General features: G+C 36.3%; 2 protein-coding genes and 1 pseudogene across 2 annotated transcripts; all 3 read right to left on the minus strand.

Annotated features, from left to right (window-relative positions):
• Positions 1-7947: 7947 nt before the first annotated feature.
• On the minus strand, positions 7948-9798 carry LOC145606223 (high affinity nitrate transporter 2.5-like; annotated as a pseudogene).
• A 4850-nt stretch (positions 9799-14648) lies between these two features.
• Positions 14649-18092, minus strand: LOC145606224 (high affinity nitrate transporter 2.5-like). The gene is made up of 2 exons (XM_081662264.1): positions 16936-18092; positions 14649-15033 (listed from the first exon to the last, which is right to left on the minus strand). The coding sequence occupies exons 1-2, from the start codon at positions 18090-18092 to the stop codon at positions 14649-14651; spliced, it is 1542 nt and encodes a 513-aa protein (XP_081518390.1).
• Positions 18093-19772: 1680 nt separating this feature from the next.
• LOC145605102 (GDT1-like protein 3) lies at positions 19773-25619 on the minus strand. Its single transcript, XM_081661121.1, has 9 exons — positions 25101-25619; positions 24944-25012; positions 22682-22801; positions 22398-22496; positions 22156-22228; positions 21457-21542; positions 21011-21094; positions 20757-20816; positions 19773-20229 (listed from the first exon to the last, which is right to left on the minus strand). The coding sequence occupies exons 1-9, from the start codon at positions 25203-25205 to the stop codon at positions 20041-20043; spliced, it is 885 nt and encodes a 294-aa protein (XP_081517247.1). The 5' UTR covers positions 25206-25619; the 3' UTR covers positions 19773-20040.
• Positions 25620-26147: the final 528 nt, after the last annotated feature.

Consider the following 26147-nt stretch of genomic DNA (forward strand, 5'->3'; position numbering starts at 1 on the left):
AATGAACCCCATAACTGTCAGACCAATGAACTTGCTGTGATTGGCCATTACATTATTGGGTATGAAAAACTGAACATCGCCCGGTACATTATTCACCACCTAGGTAGGCATGCTACGGCCAGCAACCACCACACTACCCCTATCCGTCTTGGTGGCCTTATCACTAGAATAGCCATCAAGAAGGCCGGTTTTGTAGAGAGTGGACCTCATAAGATGACCAACATGGGACCCGACACCTACATGACCTCTAGGTACCTTGAGGAGCTTGGGTGGTTGCGGGTAGACGAGAACCAGGTCACCCATTGGTGCATTAGGACAGGGACTGAACAACCCTTGCCCATTTTTCCTTTGCCCAACCCAGACTTGACCGCCTTTCCACCAGGGCAAGAGTCCTACACTTACGCCCTGTTAGTTGCCCATGCTAGGGGTGAGGATCCACAGCAGGCCCAGGCTCAACCACAGCTCGTAGTTCAACCCATTCCACAACCACCATCACCACCCCGACAGTCCCATTCCGTCCCTCACGATGACTCTGACCCAGTTTGGGACTTGCAGAGTATTGGCCAAGCCATAGGTCGCATAGAGCAGACCCAGACCGAGTTCAGACAGATGATTGGTTCTGTCGACCAGAGGCTAGGCTACCTAGAGAGGAACCAGGGTAGGGGACTCTACCCCATTTATGATGATTATGCTCGTCGGGGCAACATTCCCGACGATGCTGTTTACCCAGACTGGTTCCAGCCCCCACCTCAGGGATATGATAGGGATCCCACTGCCCATGGTATTTACACAGACTATTCCTCGTTCCATGGGTACGGCCAGGACATTCCTTTTGGGGGACCGCCAGGGGGGACTTTTCAAGCTAATTATTTTGGTGGTAGCTCTTTTGGTGCAGATGGTGCAGGTTCTAGTGGTGGAGCAGGTGGGTCCTCTCATATGGACCAGGATGAGGATGAGTAGCCAGCTGGGCTACTTTCGAGCCAATGAGGACATTGTCCGATCTTGGCCTGGGGGAGGATTTTTGGATTTGGTATATACTTTTCTCTTTCCTTCTCTTTATTTTTGTTTTTTTTTCTTTAAATCGGTGTGTTTTGTTAGTTTAGATTTATTGCTTTTTAGATTAGTTTATTGCTTTCCTTATATGAAAAATACAAAAAAATTGAAAAATCAAAAAAATAAAAAAAAAATACGAACCAATGAACTGTAAATCATGCTTCCCTGTGCCCCATACTTGAGAAAAATTGTTTTGATTCTTGGTACTTGATTGTGAGCATTGTGGATTTGTTGATCATGATTTGAAGTTTAATTGCTTGGATTCCTAAACATGCGTCAATTTTGTCTAACTACTTGTGAATATAGTGCTTGACTAGTTGATTTGGTTAGGAATGTGTGTTAGTTCCTGGTATGTCAATGAATTTGAGTATTGATTCGCAACGATGAGTAGTGTTTCATAACTCACTATTATGCACATGTGGAGGACGAAGGCATTTGTTCTTTTAGGTAGCCTTCAGATTTATTAGATACATTTGTTCCCTTCTTGCTACACCTGTTGTTGCCTTGACTCTTTATTGTTTTTAGCCTCATTACAAGCCATGTTTGCCCCGTTGGTTACTAGTCCCAAGCTTGGCTTGGGGGAGCTATTAGTGAGTGAGGTGAGGGAGTTTGTAGTGTGCACATTATTTGCACAATTTGGGTGAGAAGTATTCTGTGCTTGATCGTATTTTTGTTTTGATGAGTTTAAAAGTGTATATATTTGAGAAAAATAAAAGTGTGATGAAAAAGAAAAAAAGAAGTTCAAGAAAAAAAAAAGTGAGAAAATAAAAAAAAAGAAAGTGAACTTCTAGAAAAAAAAATGAAAAAAAGAGCAAAAAGAAAAAAAGTGTTTCATGTTCAAATTATCTAAGTGAAGGTTTATCAAAAGAAAAGAAAGAAAAAAATTGAGTTTCATTGTAAATAATTGAGCTTGAGTTTAGAGTTTGTTTATTCACTCTAGTTTATATTATTATATTTTTTATGAGTGAAATTTTGTAAGTATTGGGTTGGTTTATATTGTTTGGAGTATATTTGGTGGTTTGTGTTGGAGTTAGTTTTGTTGGAGATGATTATGATCATTATTTTTGGTCATGTGTTTATTAGGATATGGCTCCCTTTTTGCATAGCTTTTCTCTCACATATTCCCAAATTTATCCTACCCTTTTCCCTAACCTTACATTACAAGCTTTAAAAGACCTTTTGACCTTGTGCATAGGGTTGTGTAAATATGAAAGTGTTGTTTATCAATGCAAGTTATGACTTGACATATTCCGAGTCGACTATTAGGTTGAGTGTATGTCTTTTTAAACACACGAGTGTTGTGAGTTTGGGAGGGCATTGTTCACATTAAAGGGGTTGGGATGGAGAGCGATCGAGTACATCTTTTACTCGCCACATAAATGAGAGTTGAGTGTGTGAGCACTAGTCTTGAATTTTATATGCTCTTGTGGTTTGCTCTATTTGACAATTGTTGGGGATGAAGGGTGATTAGATGGATAAGATTGGTTGATTTTGAAGCATGTTCACTTGATTTACCTTGAATCGTTTGTGCTTGATGTTTATATTGGGGTGAGGCATGTTTTATTTGTTCATTGAGGAGCTCTTTGCTTAGGGACAAGCAAAGGTTTGGCTTGGGGGAGTTTGATGTGTTCATTTTATATATATATTTACCCCCCTCCCTTGGTCGTAATTAGTAGTGTTTTTGGCTCCTACGAGCCACTTTTATTACTAATTTGTGTTTTCCAGTGCTTTGGTAGTTTTGCTTGAGTTTTGTAGGAATTTGCGTACTTGGAGCAATTTCCCGGGTTTTTCGAGGAGCATCTACAAGTATTGGAAGACCGCGACCGCTTTCGATAGCCCAAGGCCGATTGGAGGGATCAAATCGGTGATTAAGGGCTCGGTTATGAAGATTTGTGGACTTGGGCCAAGTTCGGAGGCCCAAGAGTTGGAGATTTCGAAGCCCATGAGCATCGCCCAAGTCCACTCTCTCCGCCCGGAGGCGCGCCCGGTCGGGCGGGCCAAATCAACATGCGCCCGGTGCACGCGCCCGGCCGGGCGCGAGAAAGCTTTTGGGGAGAAAAAGGCGGGCCCGGTCGGGCGAGCCCTTGCCCGACCGGGCGCGTGTCGTTCCTCAGAGACGATTAGCTTTCCGTTTTGTTTTGTTTTAGCGTTAACTCTTGCTTAGTATTAATGTAATTCTATTAGGCAAGATTAGGATCTCTTATCATGATTATTACTCTAGTTTAGTTTTTTTTCTCTCCCTTCTCTCTACTTAACTTTCTCTCTCTAGATTTTATTTTCTTTCCTTGTTCCTCACACTCTTGTAATTCCGCCGTCTTGGTACGATTTCTCCTTTAATTAATCTCAGTATTTTACTCTTTCCGATTTCTGTTATGTCTTGTTTAATTATTATGCTTTGTTTAGTTTTGATTATGTCCGAGTAGTTTAATTCTAGGGTTTATGGGGATCCATAATTAATATGAAGGGGTAATTTATTATTGTTGATTATTGATATTGCATGATAATTTCTTATTGAATTGTTTTAATTCTTTGCAATTAGATTATGAATCGAGCAGATGTAATTTGATTGTGAATGTTTAGCAATATTGAATTGATGAATCGAGCAGATGTTAATTTGATATCAAAGGCTATTTTCAATAGGAACTTAGATCTAGTAAATTGCGAGAGCCTGTTAGATCTATGTTGGTTAATAAATTGCGAGAGCCTGTTAATCATGTTATTGTGCAATGTTAATTATTGATTGTCATGTTTTATCCCAGAGTATTAATTATTGGTGAACCTGCGACCCTGGGCCTTCTTATATCTGATTTTCTCCTTGAACTTGATCTCCGTAGTTTAATTCCTTTTTACAATAACAATATTGGTTACCTTGATAATTTAGATTATAATAATTAGTTAGGAATAGAAAGACTTGTTTCCCTGTGGATTCGACCCTACTTCCCTATCTATATTTAGTTAGTGGTTTTAGGAATTACTTTTGATTAGGGGATACGACTTTACCCTGTCAAAATGACATACCAATGCTTGAATCAGTCAAGGAATGGTTGAAGAGTTGTTTTTCCATGAAAGACTTAGGTGAAGCTGAGTACATTTTGGGAATCAAAATCCATAAAGACAGGTCTCGAAGGATGATTGGACTAAGTCAAGAGACTTATATTGATAAGGTTCTTGACAGGTTCGAGATGACAAACTCCAAGAGAGGTTTTCTCCCCATGTCCCATGGCATTACGCTCAGTAAATCTCAATGCCCGGTTATGCCAGATGAGATGAGACGTATGGCTATCATTCCTTATGCTTCTGCAATAGGATCGATAATGTATGCCATGATTTGTACAAGGCCGGATGTTGCATATGCTCTAAGCATGTGCAGCAGGTTTCAGGCAAATCCAGGTGAAGCACACTGGACAGCTGCCAAGAACATCCTTAAGTACTTGAGAAGGACGAAAGGAATGTTTCTAGTGTATGGTGGCGAAGATGAGTTGGTTGTCAAAGGTTATACGGATGCGAGTTTCCAAACAGACAGGGATGACTTCAGATCTCAATCTGGATACATTTTCTGTCTAAATGGAGGAGCAGTGAGCTGGAAGAGTTCGAAGCAAAGCACTGTCGCAGACTCTACGACAGAATCAGAGTATTTGGCTGCTGTTGAAGCAGCTAAGGAAGCTGTTTGGATAAAGAAGTTCCTGACTGAGCTGGATATTGTACCAAGTTCTCAAAAGGGTATCGAGATATATTGTGACAATAATGGAGCTATTGCTCAATCCAAGGAAGCTAGGTCACACTTCAAATCCAAACATGTAGAGAGGAAGTTTCACCTCATTCGAGAGATCGTTGACAGAGGAAATGTCAAGATGAGCAAAATTCACACGGATGAGAACATCGCTGATCCGCTTACTAAACCCCTTCCAATGCCTAAGCATGAGAAGCATACTAGTGCAACTGGATTGAAGCAAATGGTGTAATTAGAAGTTGTTATTGGTTTTGAGAAAATAAATTACATATGTAATACATTCATTTGCAGAATTGTGTTTAATCAGAAATTATCTTTTCTCTTATTTAATTGTGGTTTCAATATTAAATAAAATGTCCAAAATAATTATGGATTGATGGGCTCATCAGGTTATCTATTTTAGAGACCTGGTGTATGAAACCTCACAGGTGAACAAAATCCACATATTATTTAAGTTCCTAGTTCGAAATCATTAAAGTGGACATAAATGATTTCAATGAATGGACTAGCATGTAAGATTGATTGGATAGCTCGGTTTCATGGGCTATAGGAGCATAGTGATAATGCTCGGTCAATCACATGGATATGCATGAATGATGCAGGATCGAACTATAGACCAACTTTGAAGTTCAAGTATAGAACTTCCGGATATATTAGTGGATTCCTTTGACATGAGTGGAACATTGGTTTCATTCAATGGATGATATAACTGTGGTACATTCAAACGTCTTCCCGTAACTGGAGATTATAAAGGGTGTTTCCTGGTTATTTCAGAAGTTGAGTGGGAGCTTTGGTTGCCACAAGATTGGATAGAGTCTTCCTATTAAATTAGGAATGTGTCATGTTTTGGCCTCTTGAAGAGGGAGAATTCAGAAAAATGCATGGCCGTGCTCAAATGTGTTATATAGTAACCATTTGTTTTGTAATTCTATCTCAGATTTCAAGAAATGATTTGAGGATTAATATTGATTACATATTATCAAATCGACACAAAATGACTTAAGGAATTTAAATATTGCGCACTTGTCTCAGACAAGTGGGAGATTGAAGGAATTGTGTCTTCGATAAGTGCAATTACTAAATATATCAAGGATCACTGTTATGGAGATAATAAGTTCATTCTATTGGGGCGTCATCCTCTGTTGCTAGACTATGAGAGATGATCTTTGGGCTAGTCAAAAAGCCCAAAGCCCTTTAGAATGGATCCTATATTGGTCACACACAAGGGTATTGGGTTAAGCAAGTTAGAGGCCCATTAATGGGCCTCATGAGCATCTATTAGTCATAAGCATGAGTGGGCTAAGTATAGTTTGAGTGGGATTAGGAAGTGGGCTTGGATTTGGACTTGGGCTATTATTTAGAGATATGATCTATAAATAATAGCCTTGCCTAGGGTTGAAAGTGAAGTGACAATTGACAATACAGTGAATTGTGAATCAAGCAACCACCATCCAAAAGCCCTCATCCTCCCTCTCTCACACGCACGCCTCTCCTCCCCTCTCACCCACGGCCGGCCACCTCTAGTGGTCACGTGGTGTTGCGCGGTGGTTCTTGCCTAGTTGATCGTTCGTCCATCTCCGTAGAAGGTCGATAGAAGTGTTCTTTCGCGACTAACTAGCATTAGTGGAGGTCTTAATCTGTGCCCGTGGACCAAGTAGAGGAATCGCATTTGAGGTTCTTTATCTCCCTATTGTTCTTGCTCGATCATCGTGGAATCACGCTTCAAAGGTATAATTCTTACTTCTTTATGTGTTATGCGTGAGATCCTTGGTTTGGTGCTATATGAATATGATTCATGTTAATTCCGCATTTAGTACCTATAATCTCCTACAGTTATTGGATTTGTACAAAACCAGCATTCATGTCATCTACCTTAGATATTTAGTCTATTAAATCTGATTGCACGCAATGCTTGTTTCATGTTTTAAAAATTAAAATACATCATCCTCCGTTATATTAAGTTATTAACACACTTTGCTTGGTAGCTGATTGATGTAACTAGTTGTATTAAGATGTTTGACTAGCTCGTTGTAACTAACTATTTATGTAAAAGTGTTTAGAACATAATTTGTTAATTGTTAGTTATTTTAGTGTAATTCATAGTCAAATAGCTAATTGTTTAATAAGCTAATTTCAAAAAGCTTTTATATTGAGCCTTTTGAGCCCAATTAGCTCTTTTTAATAAGTTACTTACCAAACGCCTATCCAAATTAGCTTTTTAAATTGGTCAAACATCTAAATATCTAATAGGACTCAATAAGCTAAAGTGAGCTCTCTACAAAGCTTTTTATAAAACAAGACCTTCAACTTTTTTTTATTATATACGACGTATAGTATATATTAACTTTTTGGTATTTTTTAATTATTATTTGATTAGATTGTATTGACATGTGTGCCAAATTATACCTTAGTGTGTCGGTGGAGGATTGTGTACGGAGTAGTTAATAGTTATGTACTTATGTGTACACTTCGTTAACAATGTTATGGAGTATATCTTAGATAGTTTTAGTTGATCATCACAATATAGTTCATCTTTTCTTCGTGTAGTAATTTATTTCCTTATGTTTAAGTACTTTTTTTAACTAGGTAGAAGTTCAACCCTAGCAGCTAGCGTGGATTGAAATATACTTTTGTTCCCTAAAATTCTACAAACGCATGTAACTATTCTATTTTCTACTTGTATTACAGTATGTAAGAATATATAAGGCCAAGTTCAAAGTTTGTGATAGTATAAATAATATAGACTTAATAATACCATATAATTAGATAACCATTGATTATTGAATTGATTAAAAAAAAAGCTAAGAAATTCTTAATTTTCATAAAGGGTGCATTTTACTATTGAGCATTAATTGAGGTAAGAAATCACTAGAAATAATATTGTTGGTGGTTTTGTTAATATAGCTCTTTAATTCTCTCTGTTTTATTATAGATTACAACCCCCATATAATCGATAATAATGTAGTTTTATTGTTGAGGATCGGAAAGAGTGGAGTATTGCTTATGTTGTTGTTGTTGTTGTTGTTTATGCGTAATTTTGCATGAGAAGTATTATTCTTTGTGAAAGACAAATAGATGTATGAACAGAGACTTAAAGATAAGTACTATTAACAAAATTTATTTATTTTCCATGAAAGACTATCTCATTCTTTTGACAAGTCAAAAAAGAATGTATAACAACAAGCAGATCCAACATTGTAAGAAGGAAAATGCCGGGAATCATACATGAGCTGGTCGCTCTCATCCCGAATTCATTCGACATATTTCATTGCTACCTCATTTAGGCCTTGTTTATGTTCATGCTCATTTGGATCTAACTCAATTCTTTGAAGCCGCGCACGCAGTAGTCTTCTTAGTAAAATGTGGTTTAGGACCAAAATTAATTCCTACAATTATACAACATCAGCCGGTCGTGTGATTTCTACTGGAATGGACTGTACTTTAGAGCTTCTCTCATTCCTACTACCTTCGGCGAATTTCATGCTTACTTTATGAAGGCCTTGTTGCTGCTCTTCGGAGTCCCATTCCCTCATGTAGTAGTCCTCCTCTGTAACACCCGGTTTTGGACCAGCCAACATACCGCCCCATTGAGGGAAGTATATGGTTGTTAAGCTAAGGGTAGTAACAATTATTATTATACCCATGTATGTTATTCCATCTTCTAGTTTGAATTGTGAACCTCTGAAGAATATTATTTGACATATAACTGCACCCGCGTTTCCACCTGCCCCTGATATCCCCTGTACCACGCCCATTGACCTGAAAATAAATATACAGTGTCAAAGTGAGATATGTGAATAATGCAAAAAGTCAATAAAAATAAAACAATTAAAAAAACGGAGGAAGTTAAGTACCTTCTAGAGACAAAGGGAACAACTCCGAAACAAAGGCCCTCGGCTGCTTGGACTAGAAAAGAGAAGATCATCATGACTGCAATGGAAGTACTCAACGAGTCGAGTCGTCCCATAACAATACACATTACACCACTAAGTGTCTGAACAGTCCACCACCCCCATAACCTCCCCCTCATTCCAAACTTTTTCGCCATGAAATCGGAGAACGATCCACCAGAAGACCTAGAGAAAATATTAACCATCCCAAAAAGTGCACCAACAATGCCTGCTAGGCTAAGGTTAAGATTAAACCTATCATAGTAGTAGTAAACAACAATGTTGTTCACGGCTAATTCGACTCCGAAACTAAAACCATAACCTATAGCAGTAATCCAACCCCTGTAATTTGTAACTGCATGATATACAATCTTCTTAGCATTGTCCTTGTGCATTTCACCGGATTTTTGGAGTTGAAGAAAGTTTCCATCCGGAAGGTCTTGGCCTAATAGCATGACTGCAAATGCTGCAAACATTTGCATAAAAGCGGGCACGAAAAATGCAACCCTCCAAGCTATAAATGGTGTACTAGCCATTGTTTTATTAAGAATAAGATTGTAGAGAAGTGGCATGAGGAGGTTAGCCACCCCTCCGCCGAGGTTTCCCCACCCGCCCGACTGGCCGTTAGCTAGGCCAACGACCTTAGGAGAAAACATACAACTCATCCAATATTGTGTAGAAACAAAAGTGGCTAAAGAAAATCCGGTGAAAAACCGCATCATGAAAAAAGTAGCTGGTGTGGTAGCCATAGAAGATAAAAAAAACAGCAGGTACTGTTAGAAAACAGACGGTTGCTGAGGCGAGGCGAGGGCCGGTTAAGTCACAGGCTGCACCTAAGGCAAGACGGGCAAAAATCGCCCCGGAAACAGAACCAACACCGGCATTGCCAATGTCGCTCGCGGTAAGGTTAAGGTTATCTCGGATAATAGGAAGAAGGGGTGGTGCAGCAAAAGTGCAAATAAAACAAGTGAAATATTGAAACCAACATAAATGAAATGCTCTCATATGAGGCTTTTCTATTGAAAATAATGGAAATGTCATGGCCTTATTTTCTGTATCCACTGGAAAACTATATTTTTTTGATATTTCAAGTACACCAATGTTATTCTCATTTTGAGTTACCATGATGAATTACGATACAATCAGTAATATCACCTTAATAACAACAACAATCGAAACCTTAATCTCAAAGATGGGATACGTTATACGTACACCTTTATAATACAATGTACGAGTAATTGAATTGGCTAGTTTTTTTCGCGGTAGAAGGATAGGAGGTAAGTGAGTTTAGGATGAAAAATAAGGTTGATTCAACCAAGCTATATATAGTACTTTGCTAGTTCATGAATTAAGATGATATTTTAGGTTGAAGATGAGTACGAAAACTACGGAATTTGTAAATAGTAATATATGTGCAAGTGGTTATAAGTTTAGTTATCTTAATTAGTTCATTAAAGACAGCTTATCAATATATCATGTGGAGGTACATTTGTATGTGATATGATATGTGTAGTTGCATATCACAATGTATTTTTAATCACAATATAATGCATGATATATATTTGGGTTGGTAGAGGAGAGAATTATTTAATCAATAATTTAACCATTCTACAAATATAACGAAGCTTCATCAAATTAGAGGACAAATGTTGTAATTAATGTTATACTTGATAAAATGACAAAAGGGTGTTGAGTCAAAGAATGAATAAAATAGAACTATGAAACTGATGAAAGTGTTAGTGAAGCATGTAACTAATTAAAGCAACAACTTGCTTAAATAAAATTAAAAAACAATTAAGATAGTAAAGATGAAGTGCAGTTAAAATAATGAAAAACTCACGTGAAAACGTTTATGAAGCCGAAACGCTGGCTTGAAATCCGTTTCCCTTCATCATAAATTCGTATTTGTACTTTTTTCTCTATGGCTAGGAGAAGCACCTTATTTTATGAGCAAAGAGCCATATATAATTTAGGAAATTTTTGACAATTACCACCTTCTATTATGTCTATTTTAGCAATTACCACCTTCTAATTTTTTTTTTCGAAAATTACCCCCTTTTCTTTTCAAAAACATCAAAAGTTACCACCTTCTTGTCTCCCAACTATTACATGATGTCATTCTAAGTCCACTCTTTCCCTTCCCTCCCATTTCTCATTCCTAACTCGATTCTCATCTTCCCTTTCACTTTTTTTCCCCAAAAAAATCAGAAACACTTCAATTGCGGTCTAGGGGAGATGAGAATTGAAGTGTTATTGATGAATCCAACAACGAACCTTAAAAGTTCAATATGCAAATCTGATATTTTCAAGACCACATACAACTTATAATTTCTACACATTACACTATTACAGTATTTCCAAGTAATCCACAATCATTTAAGTTGGTACAGAATGATGATGAGGAAACGTGTCATCAATGTTAGCAAGATTATTCTTTCTTATCGATCGAGAAGCTTTCATATCGTAGAATATAAGTACACAACAATGCAACTTGCTAAGGTTTTAGGCCAGGTTATCATGCTTTGATTCCTCCGTATTATTAAGTTTGTTATTTGATAAATTTTTGGTCTTTGACTTCTACAAATATATTCCCAGTTTTTCCTATTTGATAAATCATGGAAGCTTTGCGATGTATTTAGTTGTTGAATATATTCCCAGTTTTTCTTATTTGATAAATGTTGTCATTTTATTCACACCAACGATATGTTATGTCCAATTTTTTATATTTCGTATTCTATGGAGTTGACGGCCTAGCTTGCTTTGTGTAAAGAACAAAATACAAAAACCATCTAAAGTAAATATAATTGTTGAAACGCATTGTAGCCCACTTATTGTGAATGTCTCATATTAGAAAAAGAGAAAATATGGTTTCACATTATAAGGTAAAGGAGTTACTCTTATTATTGTCAATTGATTTTAATATGGAATCTCTCAAACCTTGTTTGAAAACCAAAAACCAAACTCAATAAATTTGGTATAAAGAATTAAATAAATACCAAAGCATTTTTTTTTTTTTACGGTAAGGAGAAGGCCCCTGACCAAACCTCAACCTTCATCACGGTTTTTGTAGTCTGGTATTTGGTACTCCAGATTTATGCATTGCTTCTTGGAAAAAGCTTAGTCCTTAAAATATACTTTTTTCGTATATATTATTACTTGACTTAATATCCGACTTAGCAACAACAATTAACAATCTCTTTGTAGTATTATTTTAAATAAATAAATAAATAAATTCAACAATTTAGGTCAATAGTTGTACAAAAGGCATCACGATGATGTTGCCATTTGACTAAAAAAAGCAGTTAGTTAGGTGTACGTAGTACGGAGTTAGTTGTGATCAAGTGTCACGACTACCAACACGGCTACACGTTGTACTTTGTATTATACGGACTTACGGATTAGTCATTGAAATGACATCTTAGCACATGATTTGTCTTTATTCTTAATTCCGTTTTTCGTGGAGATAATCTAGCTTACCACATGCATGATTAATGGCATCAAACCATTTTACAATTATAATTTTAAGCTCTTTTGGAGAAAAGTCCGGGTTTAAAATAATATAAAGAATACATACAAAAGTTAAAATTATAGTGAAATTAAACTCATTCAATAGATATATAAAACACATTAATACAAGTATATTAACTAATACGGAGTACGAAGTATAAGATATTAAGCTAAGATCGATAGCTTGATTTCGATATATGTAATTGATTGTATACATATATTGACTGAATGATATGATAGCCTTGCTTTTTCTTTGTGTAAAAAAAAAATTGATTTTTCCTTCAATTCAATCGCTTTGATCTTTTGCTTTTGTACAACATCAAAAAATTTTGAACAACCCAAATATTTGGTCTTTTATTTTATTTATTATTTAGCGCATTGATTAAATTTTACAAATTCCCTTTTGTATTCTTATTCGATTATTTTGTACAAGTATTAGTTCTCGAACAACCTAAACTCCAACAACTAGATAACAATTGGTGCTATATTATGGTTGGTTCTCGATTTCTAAATTACCATTAACATTAGCATGTGGTAGGCTAGAATGCTAGATAGCTAGATCAACTCCACAAATTTCAGAATATTTCAAATGAAATAAAACATGTGAGAAATGTCATAAAACCGAGTAAACTAATCAAAAAATAAAAATAACATGAAGAAAAGTCAATGAGCATAAGTTTAATTATCAAAGTTTATAAGGCGAAGGAATCGAAGCATGATACCTTATCACTTTCGCATTACAAAAAATGATATCTTATCACCTTCAAACCAACTTGATAACAGCATATTCCAAGTATAATTTTTTGAGTCGGCAAAATTATTAATACGAAATACTCCGTATTTAATTAATGAGCTACCCGTTAAAAAAACCCATGCAAATATCACACGTCACCGTATACTCCGTAGTCGGAATAAAGTAGTTGCAACTTGCAAAATATGGGGATATTTTGTGGCATACAAAACCAAGCTCAAATATTGGAAAATTTATGATTCCTAAATTGGAATTGAAATTGAAATGCTATTTGAGTCTTTATACTTCAGCTTACTAAAAAATTTTATACATACGTAAATGTAAGGTACATCCAAGTATATAAAATATTTTGTGACTAATATGGTAAATGTTGTAATATTTATAGAACGGAAAAGGTATATCCTATTAAGTCGAGTTATATTGGCTCATATACTACGTAGATGAGTTTTATTCAACTGTTCAAGTAACATACTTCTTCCTAGGTATCATAATCATATACTTCGTATATATGAAAACAAGACTATACGTATAACATTAGCCAGAAACGCGTTTCATGAATTTAGGGGCAGGCAGGACTTCATAAACCTTTATTTAACGTTAAATGATTAGTAACGTGAGGTATTGACTTTAAACTGTACTTATCTAAGTTATCTTCACTAATTTTTTTTTATTTTTCTTTTTTGGCGCAAAGCAAGGTTGTTATAGTTTGACTTACGTACTGCTTCAGTTATTAGGCCACATGCATGCAGACTTGTAGTGGGATATATTTTACTCAATCTAGTATTTTACGGCTCATACCGTACCTTTGTCGATTTATGTAGTAATTAAACTTCTTCATTTGTTTAATGAACATCGTCTTATCATCCACCACATTCTCTTGTCATCTCATGAATCATCATCTATTCATATGCACATTACGTTTCTCGATATGTGCAAAATTTCGACTTTTTACATTTATCTATTTTAAGATCTCGGCTTTTATACCTATATATCAATGTACAATATATGTTCTGAAAAAATAATAAGAATTGATGATTGGATCGATGAATTTCTATTATTTCCTCCAAAATTACATCACTTGCCATTGTGAAATGCATATCACAGCTACAAATAAGGAATTCCTTCACATGTTTGCATTGTCATGCATGGCTCATTAAAATTTCAAGTCCGTACATTGTTCGGTACTAGTGGTAGTATTACTACAATACTACTCAATTGCCGTGTTAACTTTAATTTACTTTTGTTTGGTGAAGTCAAGTTTCATCCTAAAATCAATATCGATAATTGGAGAACAACGGAAAAACTTACCAATGTTATAAACTTATATTTAGTCATCTCTCTTTATTTCATCAATGTGGGACAATTAGTCCAACTCAATTGAGATTTATATTCCTAACAAGCTAAGAAATTGGTGTCACATTTACTTGAACTTTGTTTGGGTGCTTAATTTTTTATTTACTTCTTTTTTGAGAATGTTTTTCCTCTGCCTATTCCAATTTTTGCTGAGATTCCTATATTTTAGCCAAGTGATAATATTTGTCTTAGCTCAAATTTTCAGTTATAAAGATTAATTTACACCAATATGAATTGAGTCTATGAAGTATATTAGTGTATAAATGTATATTTGTTATTCAATAGGCACAAATTCTCAATAAGTTAACAAAAAATCATGTATTACAAACACAAATTAAAGCCAGTCAAGAATTGCTGGAGTTTATTAGACATTGGCTGTTCGTGTACCCCGTCGAGTGCTACCATCTCCTTCTGATACATAATGTTTTGCTGTAGAACTTCTCTCGTTCCTGCTGCCTTCGGCGAATTTCATACTTATTTTGTGTAGGCCTTTAGCCTGCTCTTCTGCATCCCACTCCCTCATGTAGTAGTCTTCTTCTGTAACACCCGGTTTTGGACCGACCAACATACCGCCCCATTGTGGGAAATATATGGAAGCTAAGCTTAGGGTAGTAACAATGATTATAATACCCATGTATGTTATTCCATCTTCAACTTTGAATTGTGACCCTCTGAAGAAAATTGCTTGACATATCACTGCACCCGCGTTTCCTCCTGCTCCTGATATACCCAAAACTAACCCCAATGATCTGAACACAAAAGCATACGTACAACAATAAGTAAAAATTGTAAAAAGTTGATACGAGTACTTTGAATATGTGTACTCAATCAATCAATCAATCAAAGCCTTAATCCCAAAAGTGGGGTCGGCTAACATGAACCAAATTTGATTATTCCGTGTAGTCATCAACATAAATCTTTCTCCTCCATCCCTTACGATCCAAAACTTCATCCTCACGTAAATCCATGCACTTCATATCCTTCCTCACTCCTTCCAACCAAGTCATCTTTGGTCTCCCTCTTCCTCGTTTAATCCCTCCATGGTCCCACTCTTCCACTCTTCGCACCGGTGCACCCTCGGGTCTCCGTCTTACATGTCCAAACCAACGCAGACGATTTTCCCTTAATTTATCTACAATGCCCGCCACACCTACTTTCTTGCGAATAACCTCATTTCTGATTCTATCTCTTAAAGTGTTTCCACACATCCACCTTAACATGCGCATTTCCGTAACCTCCATCTTTTTAATATGCTCTTTCTTAGAAGCCCAACATTCTGTACCATAGAGCAACACTGGTCTTATGGCAGTCCTGTAGAATTTTCCCTTCAACTTTAAGGGAATGCTGCGGTCGCATAACACTCCCGTGGCCGCTCTCCATTTAAGCCACCCTGACTTAATCCTGTGGGTCACGTCTTGATCAATGTCACCATTCTTCTGGATGATCGACCCTAGGTACTTAAAACATTCACTCATGGTCAAATCCTTTCCATCCAAACTCACCACTTCATTGCTTGTCCCCCTCTGAGTGCCAAAACGACATACCAAATATTCAGTCTTACTCCGACTTAGCTTAAACCCTCTAGATTCCAACCTTTGCCTCCATTGCTCCAACTTGACATTAACCCCATCCTTAGTCTCATCCACCAAAACGATATCATCTGCGAACAGCATACACCATGGAACCTCATCTTGAATTGGTCTAGTTAATTCATCTAGAACCGTTGCAAAAAGAAAAGGGCTTAATGCAGACCCTTGATGCAATCCGATTGTAATAGGGAAATCTTTTGTCAACCCTCCGCATGTCCTCACATTTGTTGACACATCCCGATACATATCCTTAACTAGGTCTACATACCTTCGTGGGATACCTTTCTTCAACATTGCCCACCAAAGTATCTCTCTTGGCACCTTGTCATATGCCTTCTCTAAATCAATAAAGACCATATGAAGATCTTTCTTCTTTACCCTATAAAACTCCATCATTTGTCTTATCAAATGGATTGCCTCCATAGTAGATCTCCCAGGCATAAAACCAAATTGGTTATCTGAAATGCTTGTGCATGCCCTCAACCTTTGTTCAATCACCCTTTCCCACAACTTCATAGTATGGCTCATAAGCTTAATTCCTCGATAGTTAGAACAATCTTGAGCGTCTCCTTTGTTTTTATAAACCGGGACCAAGGTGCTCTTCCTCCAATCTTGTGGGATCCTTGTAGCCGTCCATATCTTGTTGAAAAGGTTTGTTAACCAATCAATACCAATCTTACCCAAACACCTCCACACCTCTATCGGTACCCCATCAGGGCCAACCGCCTTCTTAGGTTTCATCTTCCTCAGTGCAATCTCCACCTCTACTCTCCTAATCCTTCGCACATACTCCATGTTGATTTCTTCATCACTCATAGAGGTATCTCCTATCACAACTCCATTACTTCCATTAAATAATTCATCGAAGTACCCCTTCCACCTGTCCTTGATGCCCTCCTCTTGCACTAGGACCATTTGGTTCTTATCTTTGACACACTTCACCATGCCAATATCCTTCCTTGCCTCTTGTCTTCTCTTTGCCATCACTTTGAATATGTGTACTAAGACATATAAAACAGAGAAAAAAAACAGAGAAATTGAAGTACAAGTATGATTGATTACCTTCTTGAAACAAAAGGAACAACTCCGAATGTGAGTCCTTCAGAAGCTTGAACAAGAAAACAAAAGAGCAACATGACTGCAATGGTACCGCTTAATTTGTCAAGACGTCCCATAATAATGCACATTACACCACTTAGTGTCTGAACACCCCACCACCCCCACAATCTCCCCCTCATTCCATACTTTTTCGCCATGAAGTCGGAGAACAAACCACCACATGACCTAGAGAAGATATTAACCAGGCCAAAGAGTGCACCAACAATTCCTGCAAGGTTAAGGTCTAGATTGAATCTGTCATAAAAGTAGAAAACAATGACATTTGTGACGGCTAGCTCAACTCCGAAACAGAATCCATATCCTATAGCAGTGATATAGCTTCTATAATTGGTGACTGCATGATATATGACCTTCTTAGCATTGTCCTTGTGCATTTCACCAGATTTCTGAAGGCGAAGAAAATTTCCATCAGGAAGGTCTTGGCCTAAAAACATGACAGCAAAAGTCGAAAACATCTGAAAAAAAGCCGGTATGAAGAAGGCAATCCTCCAGGCAGTGAATGCAGTTTCAGGCCCTGTACACTTTAGGATTAAACTGTAAAGAAGTGGCATGACAAGGTTAGCTACTCCTCCGCCGAGGTTTCCCCAACCACCAGACTGACCATTAGCTATACCAACTACTCTAGGAGAAAACATACAGCTCATCCAATACTGTGTAGACACAAAAGTGGCTAGAGAAAAGCCGGTAAAAAACCGCATCAGGAAGTAACTAGTAGGTGTGCTAGCCATTGCAGAGAGGAAAACAGCAGGTACAGTTAGTAAACAGGTGACTGCAGAGGCGAGGCGAGGACCTGTCATGTCACAGGCAAAACCTAAGGCAAGACGGGCAAAAATCGCCCCCGAAACAGATGCAATTCCTGCATTACCAATGTCACTGGCTGTAAGATTAAGGTTATCACGGATAATTGGTAACAGAGGCGGAGCTGCAAATGTTGACAGAAAACAAGTGAAATATTGAAACCAACTCAAATGAAATGCTACCATATGAGGCTTTGCAATTGAAAATAATGGAAAATTTATGGCCTTATTTTCTGTATCTACTGTAAGAACAAATTTTTTTGTTTCAGACTCAAAATTCTCTCCAACATTTTTGGAAGCCATGTTGTACTTTTCGTACTTTTTTTGTTCTGAAATTAGATTATAATGTGTTAGATGTTAATTTGTGTTGAACTTTATATTGTGGTTGGTACACTTTCGAGTTGAAACGGTCATTAGTAGTACTATATATGTGTTCATATTTCTTTATTTTATTGGTTTTGATCATCCTACGACTTGTTCGTGCGTCTTGTTTTGTCGTTTGCTAGCGAGCTCAGCGGAGTCACTGTCTTTTACCATGACTCATGAACTCAAGGTTTCTGTATGATGTTGATTTGCTCTTAGGAATATACTCCGTACAACTTGTTCTGCGTCTTGTTTTGTCGTCTGCTAATGATTTTTATGTACTGATTGTACTATCATAAAACATCATTTCTAATTACCTACCATACGAGTCGTTAAACCAAAGGTACAAGAGTACGTCAATGGTAAGTCTATGACTTCATTGACAGTTCATTGCTATAAACATGGCTCTTTCTTGACAGGAAGTTGAACGAAAATTCTTAGTTTCGCCGAATCACGTCGGTATATGCAGCATATCCTGTTGTATAGTTCTCTTTATATCCTATAAGAAATTATTCTTCTATTCAATGATCTTTCAACAAAGTTAAAAAATTTATGTTCATTGACTTCTACAAATGTCCAAATTATATTTTAATTGGACTATAGTATAGAAAAAAAAATGTAATGTAGTTGTAATCACGAACCTAATCTCCCGCTTGATATGCCTCATTATACTCAACACAAAAAAATTAATTTGAAATTTCCAATTACAATATATTCAATCATATTTCGACATTTTTGGAACATATATGTATGCGGATTTGTCGTATTAGTGTAGAAAATGGAGTTAATTTGACAAATTCAGGCATCATATTGTCAATGTCATACAAGTACAATAAAGATCCAACTTCATAATCATATTGTACTAATAATGAGGAAATCTAGATGTTAATATAATTGGTTATTTGGTCTTACATGGTAGTCTTCAAAAACTATACTCACACGCATGTATAATATCACTGCTTAAACTAGAGCTACCTTATGTCATGCTTCAATTCTTAAGTACATACCTAGTGATCATATATGCATGATGAAGATGATTAACAATGTTTTTGTATATGAAATTATAAGAAAAATCGTTTATAAAAATTTTAATTTTCATTCCAATATTAAAAAATTTAAGCATTAGAATATTATTATACTGGTCAATTACGCGTAAATTCATTCTTATTATCACTAGAGAAAACTGAGTTAATGGACCCTAGTCCATTTTCTTAAATTTAGTAAAGGGAAGGAATAAAATGTTGGTATACGTAACTTTATTATTTCATCCCGTCAAATGAGAAAACAAATGAAATATGAACTCAGGTTTTTCGATGCTTTATTTAGCCAGCTTTGCAGATTTCATCCATTAAAAAGTGAATTGAAAATTGAAACCATGAAGTAGAAATTTTTGCCCAAGTCCCTTCTCCCACGGCCTGAATTTTTGCCGATAACTTCAGCTACTCGCAATAGGCCAATGGCTACTGGCAAATCTTTCACAAGTGTATATATAGTTGCTGGGAATAATGGGTCAGGGTCCAAGATAACTTCTCGAGCTTCGCTAGAGCCTTGTTGGAAGGATCAGACATAATTCAACTATTTCAAGAAAAAGCATAAACTAAACATCATGCAACTCTAAAGGAAAGTAAATAATTCGAAATTTATGCCTAGAGGAAACTGGGAAATTTTCCCTTCCTTTACATGATCGAAAATTTTACACCCCAAAACAGACGTTAAAGGAAATCTAACATACTATACTACTATATATTTCTGTTTTTCTTTTTTAAAAAAGGATATACTGTAAAGGAGCTTCTGAATAGAGAGAAGGAAAGAAAAGAATTTTTTGAATACAAAAGTGACACGATAACATTACATGAATGTGGTTAGCCAACAAATTCATAAATTTGTACTATAGTGGAGGATAGAAGTATGATGATAAGGAGAATCCTAAAAAGAGGAAGCCACCGACGGTGGCGACTGTGCGTTGCGAGATCCTGGACGCTAACATGCTTCCTCCCACCACAGCTACTGAAGTGCAGACCAAATGGCCCAGTATGGCCCCCACACATACGCCCAACGCGTTTTTGTGTGTGGCCAGCTGTGGGATCAAGATAGTATTTTCATTAGAGTTATCAAAGCTGCACGTCAAGACTCAGGATAAAATTTTGTACAAAAGCAATCCATACATATAAAGCAAAATCCATTATAAATTTATAATGCATGCTCCAGCTTTACTACTTCTGGTGAAAATAAGATAGATTGGCCAATTAAGCAAAAAAAAAAAAAAAAAAAAAAAAAAGAACCACAGGAATCTGTCCACATTTACATATTTCCCTTGTGCTTAAAATCAAGGGATTGATAGCTCCTAAAGAAAACAGCAGGCAACAGTTATTATTAGAAACGAAACAATGACGTGCAAAATTAGCAAGGATTTGAGAAACAATGCACCACATGAATTCATCACAAGACAAAAAGAATTTATTAGTAGCATGATAATGTTCCTGTTCACTGAGATTATAATTGCTGCTTAAAGCAATGCAAGTCATATTGCCATGAAATCAAAAGGCAGAGAAAAGACTTGTAGAAGTGCTTGTGGTTTATAAATTCAAAGGAAGTTGAGCTTACAGCAATGGTAGCAATCTGACTACGATCCCCCCATTCAGCCAAGAAGGTGAGAATAAATGACTGCACAATATGTAGAGCAACAATATTAGATGGATTCGCATTGCAGTAAGACTCTTCTAAGAGGTTCAATGACAATTATAAAATGACATCACATGACCCTTTCCTTATTGACATAAAGAGGGTTGCATATATTGTTTTCCAGATACTAGAAGAATTAATTAAATAAACAAATCAATTTCAACTTTCAAGCATACCTCCAAGAATATAGGAGTTAAAAATCTTGATAAGAAACGGCGCATGGATGTTTTGCCTTGTCCTCCCTCGAGCTTCTCTTCAACCTGGATAAACCCAAAAAAACAGAATAAAACCAGATATTAAGTGAAAGAATTGAAATAAAAACTGAGGCATCACAAATCTGTAAGCAGAAATTACATAGCTACTCAAGCACGAGGGTTTCATATATTACAAGGGCACCACAGAGGGGATATAATGTTCCAGGCATGCAACCATATATTGTCCCAAAGATAAAATAAAATGAAAATCAATTAGAAATTGCACAAGTACCATACAAGCACTTTGTTGATTACAGGGAATATATGTTTAATAGCATGCCACATGGTGATCCCAGAAAAAAAGAAATAAAGGCAACCAACAAGAAAGAAGTGAAGAAGATAAAGTAGAAGGAAGAACAATGACATACCTCTTCCATTTCCTTCTTCTGTGATGCTTTAGGATCAGACTTCCAAGCAATGTAAAGCAGACGCAAACCAAAAAATAGATAAAGAACTGCATGGAAAAATGATATAAATTTATAAAAATAAATATAAAATAACCCAGTAGAGGCCCTACTTTCTACCAGAATTCCACCACACTCCCCTGAATTCTTTACAATCATACATCCGTACTGGTCCTCATCCAGGCCAACACACGTAATAAATTGATAGGAAAAATGATCAAGCAACATGAAATAACAGTCACTAACTTGGGATTTTCCATTGTTTTGAGTGTGTGTGGGTGGGTGCAGGGGAATTGATAATTCTTAGCTAATACTTTATTGTATTGGTTGATTGGACCAGCTCACAGTACTACTTTAGGGTATTGGATAAACTGGAAAAGTGCATAGCTCTAGACAAACTGCAAATCAACTCCTACAAGTGCACTAATGCGCCATGGAACATTTGTGTTACTTAACTATGCATAATAAAACAAGCTAATGAGATACTAACACCACGATAATAAGATATTTGAACATTTCTGGGTTCAGAGATAAATAAATACACATTTATCCCCACACACAATAAAATTAAATTAAATAAAATACACATGAACTAGTAGTATAACAATCTAGAAAAGGCTAACCCTATCCAGCACAAAACAAAGAACACAACATTGACAATACCTGTAGCCGCACTGTTTGTATGCTTCCTTGATATCAAATTTGGAACTATCCTACCAAGGCCAGTGGAGAGAACCTATAGACAAAATCGCATCAATGAGCCTCAGTGCCTCACCAAAGCACCACACACTATCTTCAATAATTGCAAGTGCATATAGTTGCAGAAAATCACATGGAAGAACAAGCAGATAAAGAGAAAGTTCTTGCTAAAAAAATAAAAAATTAAAAATTAAAAAAAAACTTACTGTCATCACAACTAAGGCACTGAGAGCTCCAGATAATACAATGGACTTTGGATGACGCATTGCCATTAAAGCTGCTATGATAAATGTCTCATCTCCGATCTATCACAAAAGCATAATCTATTAAGCCCTACACAATTACATATGCATGAATCTAGCAGGGAGTGGACAATGAAAGATAAGATGGAGAGAGCTAAAAGTGAATAGTAACAAAAGCTGGTGCTAATACGTGATGATTTGATGTACAACCATCTGAATCTTATTACAGCAGGGGCCAGAGAACAAACCTCGCTCACAAGTATCATACATAAACTTGCAAAGAAGGCATCAAAAACTCCTAAACCAGAGTCCAAATTTATGCCCAAATGTAAGGATTCAGCATCTTTTCCCAGGTGCTCCAGCACAATCTGCAACAATAACCCATATTTGTAACCTTTGGATGTATTTATAATAGAGGAATAAAAACATGCCTACACAAACATTAAAGACTCACCCACCAACACACACATACTAATGGTAAAGCAAACATTGTGTATTATCGTATGCATAATAGAGCAAGACGGCCACATAGATATTCATCGATAATATAGGATTATATGGAGAACAGAAATGGAAAAATAACTAATGTACCATAAAGGAAATAAGACAAAAAAAAATACCAAGAATTGATTAAACAATATATACAAGCCTGATACAACAAATCAGAATGGGAAGTCTAAATTCCACACACACACACACACACACACACACAAAACATGAAGTACACATGCATTAGTAACAAAGATATATCTGTATTTGCATTACATGCTGCTGCATGAAGTGGTGGCAGCCTTCTAATTTTTCACCATCCCTGGAAGGGATCAAACATAGATATCACTTGTAGCCTCGGGCCAATTGCCACTAGAAAAAACAGCAAGATTCAATACTGCGTGAGTTCAAAACTTCACAAATGTATAGTGGATATCACCATTGGAGTCTTTTGGAAGAACTTCGCAACAAACTCTCAGCTCGGGCAGCTCCGATGCGCTTGTACACTGCCATTCTTCACATACTAACTTCCTCATGATTGTCTTCCAAAACGACTCTAATGGTAATATTCACTAAATATTCTTGTATTCTTTGAACTCAGCAACATAAAAACAACTGCAGTTTTTTTTACAATGACAAGTGAACCGGATCCAAACAGACAAATAGACTATGCATATGTCCCAGCCACAGATAATAAAAAATCAAAAGGCAACACACCCCTTCATGAAGCAACAAGCAGCAATTATTATGACTTCATAGCTTCAGTATCAAAAGATTTTAGCAACAGTTGACAACTAATAGTTAGAATGTTAGATAGCTCTTCATATATTTGCAATAAAAGCATTAACTTTGATATGTCTTATGTCAGTAAAACCCTTCACTAAAATAATAAATAAATAAATCTTTATGATGCAAGATTTCAAAACATTGTAGCTTTAAGGTAGACCACTACCATTGAAGTTTGAATGAAAGAGCTTTAATCATCGAACTTTCATATCATTGTCGCCTATTGACCATAATATCACATAATATCTTACATTCTTACCCTGTAAAAGAACAAAAGTAATGCCCCACCAGTCCACCACAAATTGCTACTAAAATTTGAACTCTAAAGCAATAAAGTAATTGCATTATTTGACAATGACTAATAAAAGATGTTAAAATTGACAAAGTTTTGTACAAGTATAATTTTTCCCTATCGTAAATAATGGAAGGATCAAAATGAAAGATGCTCCTTATGAAAGAACATGCATTCATAATTTACATGTAACATTTTCAAAACTGAAACAAATTGGTCTAATGAATTTACATGTAGATGATATTGGCAATTTATATGCCTATATAGGTATTTGCAATGGGCAAGCAGCAATGCAGAAATTCTTTCAGGACTTCTATGCACTCTATCCCTTCCCTATGCTAAAAGCCAATATGCAAGAACCTTGTGTCCATATTGTCTGTAACCACCGCCACAGTCTACAAACAATAGACTAATCTTCTTCTAAGTCGCTGATTGAGCTTTTATTGCACTACATAGGCTAAAGGCAAATGCACATTTGCAAACTTGTAGTGTGCCTGTCACTTGCATTGGCAAGGTTCATAGACAAGTGAATAAAGCGTCCCTTCCTAAACAACTATTGGTAAACAAACCGTCCCTTCCAAAAAAACTATCACTGAACAAGCCGTCCCTTCCCAAATAACTATCGCTGCATCTCAGAGACTCGGATAACTCATTTTATCACTTTACAAAGTAAATATTTGGGCCATGCAATCAAAAAATTCAGCAGCAATACTTGAAAAGCAGTGTTAAACAGCTCATCATTATTAGAGTATTAATGCATTTACAGAAAAATAGAACCCAATTCTAAAGGATTAAATTAATAAATCAATGCATCAAATTTCCATGTCTTCATCATAACCCAATCCCATCAAGATGAACGAAATAAACAAAATTTATCACAATTTCTAGTAGCAAATCACACTACATTCGATCAAATCTAGTCAAATCAATGCATTCCTCAAACCTTACTACGCCGTCCCAAATCCTTTACTGATCCACCAACCCTCTCATTCTGATCATCATCACCACTTTCCTGTAAAATTCATACAACTTCATAAGATCTCAAAATTCCCAGAAATATCAAAATATTGAAATTGTTCACAGATCAAGAAACTAATTACCTGAGCTGATATAGCAGAAGCAAGCAGCAACCCAATGACAAAAATCGACAGAACAGCAAATCGATAAGTCAAAAACCTATTTCTAGGGTTTAATCGACAACCCATTTTCCCCAAATCTACAAAAAGAAAAGGGAAATTGGGGGAAATTGAAAATGATTAGAAATCAGATCTTCAAGGATCTTCGTTGAAAATGTGAAATTAAAAGGAATATCCCTAGAATCGTAACATGAAAGGGGGAAAGAATGAGAGAATTAGGGTTTGATCTTGCTTAAAATGAGTGTAAAGGGGGAAAAAAACAAGATCGAATTTTAAAGAAAATGAGATTTGGGTGGAATTAAAAAACCACTTTCTCACTCTAATTTCTGGATTGAATTAAAAAAATGAGGAGAGAGATTAAACTATGGCCGACAATTGAGTTAACTCATCGGCTTAACTGAGTTGAATACTCCGTATCACAAGATTTGCAACTTCACCAACCCACCAAGTTGCACTACACTACTGAGTACTGTATTTTAGAAGCATCATCACTTGACTCGGTTTGTCACTGTTAAACTATTTCGATTATCAACCTGTGTGGACCTATACGCGCACAAATAACGTCGTATTTAACATAGTGACCTTAAGTTTAATATGGTGACATTTATATATCAATTGACTGTTGGTGTAGTGGCGATTGGGACTACACTCCTGTTCACATTTACTTAATTTCAGTTCAGTTCAGCTCTAATCAGTTCAGTTCAGTTCCAATCAGTTCAGTTCAGCTCTTAATTTCCCTCTCACATAAAATATTCATTTCAGCTCAATTCAGTTCAGTTCAGTTCCAATCAGTTCAATTCAGTTCAGTTCAGTTCAGTAAATGTGAATAGTCGCATTCGATCTCTCACAACAACATTTAGAAGGGGAGTAGAACCTAGCCACTCAAAATTGATCACTGAATCCGGATTAGCCTAAAGGGTGAAGAGGGTGGAACACCAAAAAATATAGTGACATTTATATAAAATCCCGTGACCTTTAATATTTAGTATTATTGTGAAGCTGAAGTACATA

The sequence above is a fragment of the Chenopodium album genome, chromosome 22, assembly GCF_948465745.1.
Source record: "Chenopodium album chromosome 22, dcCheAlbu1.1, whole genome shotgun sequence".
Lineage (NCBI taxonomy): Eukaryota > Viridiplantae > Streptophyta > Magnoliopsida > Caryophyllales > Amaranthaceae > Chenopodium > Chenopodium album.